General features: G+C 32.8%; 1 protein-coding gene across 1 annotated transcript; it reads left to right on the forward strand.

Moving 5' to 3' along the window:
• Positions 1-872: 872 nt before the first annotated feature.
• ZNF883 (zinc finger protein 883) lies at positions 873-1,912 on the forward strand. The gene is given in 3 exon segments (XM_029919631.1): positions 873-968; positions 970-1,469; positions 1,471-1,912. Coding segments are annotated over 3 exon segments (1,038 nt in total).
• Positions 1,913-3,010: the final 1,098 nt, after the last annotated feature.

Genomic DNA, 3,010 nt, shown 5'->3' on the forward strand with positions numbered 1-3,010 from the left:
TAGTTCTTCCCTTCTTTAAACATGCATATTGGGGTGCCTGGGTGGCTCAGTCAGTTAAGCGTCCAACTTCGGCTCAGGTCATGATATCACAGTTTGTGGGTTCGAGCTCTGTGCTGACAGCTAGCTCAGAGCCTGGAGACTGTTTTAGATTCTGTGTCTCCCTCTCTTTCTGACCCTCCCCTGCTCACGCTGTCTCTCTCTCTCTCTCTCAAAAATAAATAAAACATTAAAAAATAAATAAATAAACATGCATATTAACCAGGACCTACCCTGGTTATACAAGACCTTTCCTGTTTAATCTTTTGTTTCATCATAGCAGTGGTTCATTTTTATTTTTATTATGTTTTTTTCTGTAACTGATAAGCAAGTTTTATTTTTTCCTTTATATTCTAGAAGGAAGAGATATTGTCTTCTCCTTAGTCCTGGATGCTATATCCAAAGTCAGAACATCAACTCCAAAGCAGAAAGCTTCTGAAATACATAGTGTCATGGCATGGTGTTAGACATTTTTCTAAACGATGGTTCCTAAAACTTGGCATTAGAACAATTGGAATTTAATAACCTGTTTGAGAAACACTAGTAAAACTGAATTACAAAGATAAGAGGAAGACGTTTACTATAATAATTTTAAGGAAATATTTAACCTGAGCTCAACTCTTTTTAAACAGCTGAGAGTTTCTAAAGATAATGATGACATATTCATGACATAAATGGTGGGAGCTTACCGCATAGTTCTGTTTTAGTTGATTTTTTTAAAAGGCAACTCCTAAATGGAAAATAGTTTATTAGATATAAGAAAAGATGCATTTTTATCTCATACTTTACTTATTCTGGAAACAATTTAAGAAATGTAAAGCCCTATTTCAGTACTAATGGAACCTGAGAAAATCTTTATGAGAGAGAAGCATGAATGTAAACTGCGTGGTAAATCCTTCAGCCGGACCACTAATCTTACCCAACATCAAAGAAATACACACTGGAGAGAAGCCTTATAAATGTAATGAATGTGGGAAAGCTTTTAGTCAGAGTCCTAAACTTATTCAACATCAAAGAGTCCATACTGGTGAGAAACCTTCTGAGTATAATGAATGTGAAAAAACATTTAGTCATAGGTCATCTCTTAGAAATCATGAGAGAATTCATACTGGAGAAAAACCCTATCCTTGTCATGGATGTGGGAAGGCTTTTAGCCATATTTCAGCCTTTACTCAGCATCACAGAATTCATACTCGACTGAAACCATATGCATGTATGGAATGTGGGAAAACCTTCAGCTGGAGCACACATCTAATTGAACATCAGGGAATTCATTCTGGGGCAAAAGCGTACCAATGTAAGGAATGTCGCAAAGTTTTTTGCCATAGCACATCACTAATCCGAAATCTAAGAACTCACACAGGAGAAAAACCCTATAAATGTGATGAATGTGGAAAAGCCTTCAGTAATACGCCAGCCTTCATTCAACACCAGAGAGAAGCCCTATGAATGTAATGAATGTGGAAAGGCCTTTCATCAGAGCACACATCTTACTGAACTCCAGAGAACTCATACTGGGGAGAAACCTTATGTATGTAAGGAGTGTGGAAAAACCTTAAGCTGAAGCACATACTTTACTGAATATCTAAAAATTCATTCTGGGAAGAAACGCTATCGATGTAATCTATGTCAAAAAGTATTTTGCTATAGAACATCACTAATTTGACATCAGAGAACTCCTACAGGAGAGAAACCCTACCAATGTAATGAATGTGGAAAATCTTTCAGCTTAAGCTCAGCACTTACTAAACATAAGTGAGCACACACAGGGGAGAAACCTTACCAACGTAATAAATCTAGTGACGTTTTTTGTCTTAGTATATCTTGAATTTGACATCAGAGAACTCATTTTAGAAATGAAATCCTATCAGAGTAATGAATATGGGAAAGCCTGCAGCTATACATCTTCACTTATACCTGAGCATTCAGTGGTAAATTGTTATGCAAGAAAAATTTTAGGCAAAATGCTCATTTACTCAATATTATGTTTATACGACACACACAAAAAAGAACACTGTTCTTGCAATTAATCTTGACAAAAATATGTTCTCATTGAGATAAAAACTTGTAATGGAATGATCCCAAACTGGTTTGTTTTTAAAAACATATTTAGAAATTTATTTTTAGAAAGAATTTATTACAAACATATGTTTCTTATAATAAAAGGCTTTTCAGGCACACAAAAGTTGTAGTGGGATGATGAAAGTTGTTTATATATCATCCTTTATATTTTTAGTAATTCTTATTTTTCATTGTTAAAGAAATACTTTTTTTATAGTTTATTGTCAAGTTGGTTTCCATATAACATCCAGCGCTAAAGAAATACTTTTAATAGTGGGTTTCACTTTTTTAAATTAACAAGTTTGTGTTAAAAGAGATAAAAGAGAATGCTTTCCCCCACAGAGAGGTATGCATTATTTTTGAGTAGTCATGGAATATTTTTAATGGATAATATGTATATGGCTATAAAGAAAATCTCAGCAAATTCCCCCTGAGGGAAATATTCAAGCCCTTCCTGTTTTTTTTAACTACAGTGAGATAAAAGTAGATGAACAAGTTAAAATAGTACTACAGAACTATTTAGAAAATAAAAAATAATTTTGTGAGTAATTTTTATGTTAAAGAATAAATCCAAACAAAAAATACAATTATTAGAAAATAATAAAATTTAAATATAAATTAAGTATTCAATTTTTTGAAAAAGGAAACAGAATGATACAAACCCAAAGAAAATAAAAGGAATGCATTAATATAAACATACACATTAAGTCAGTAGACCAACTCTAATAAGTAGGATGATGGGGAAAAAAAGAAAAACAACATCTAGAAGAATAGGAATATAAATAAAAGGGAAGTTACATTTTTTGATTTAGTGATTAGCAAGGCAAATCTAGCAGTTTAGTAAAAGCAATACTTAGATTTATCATAAGACTTCCAGACTAGTTCAAAAGTAGAAATGTACATTAATAAAGTT

Source organism: Suricata suricatta, chromosome 13 (genome assembly GCF_006229205.1).
Source record: "Suricata suricatta isolate VVHF042 chromosome 13, meerkat_22Aug2017_6uvM2_HiC, whole genome shotgun sequence".
Classification (NCBI taxonomy): Eukaryota; Metazoa; Chordata; class Mammalia; order Carnivora; family Herpestidae; genus Suricata; species Suricata suricatta.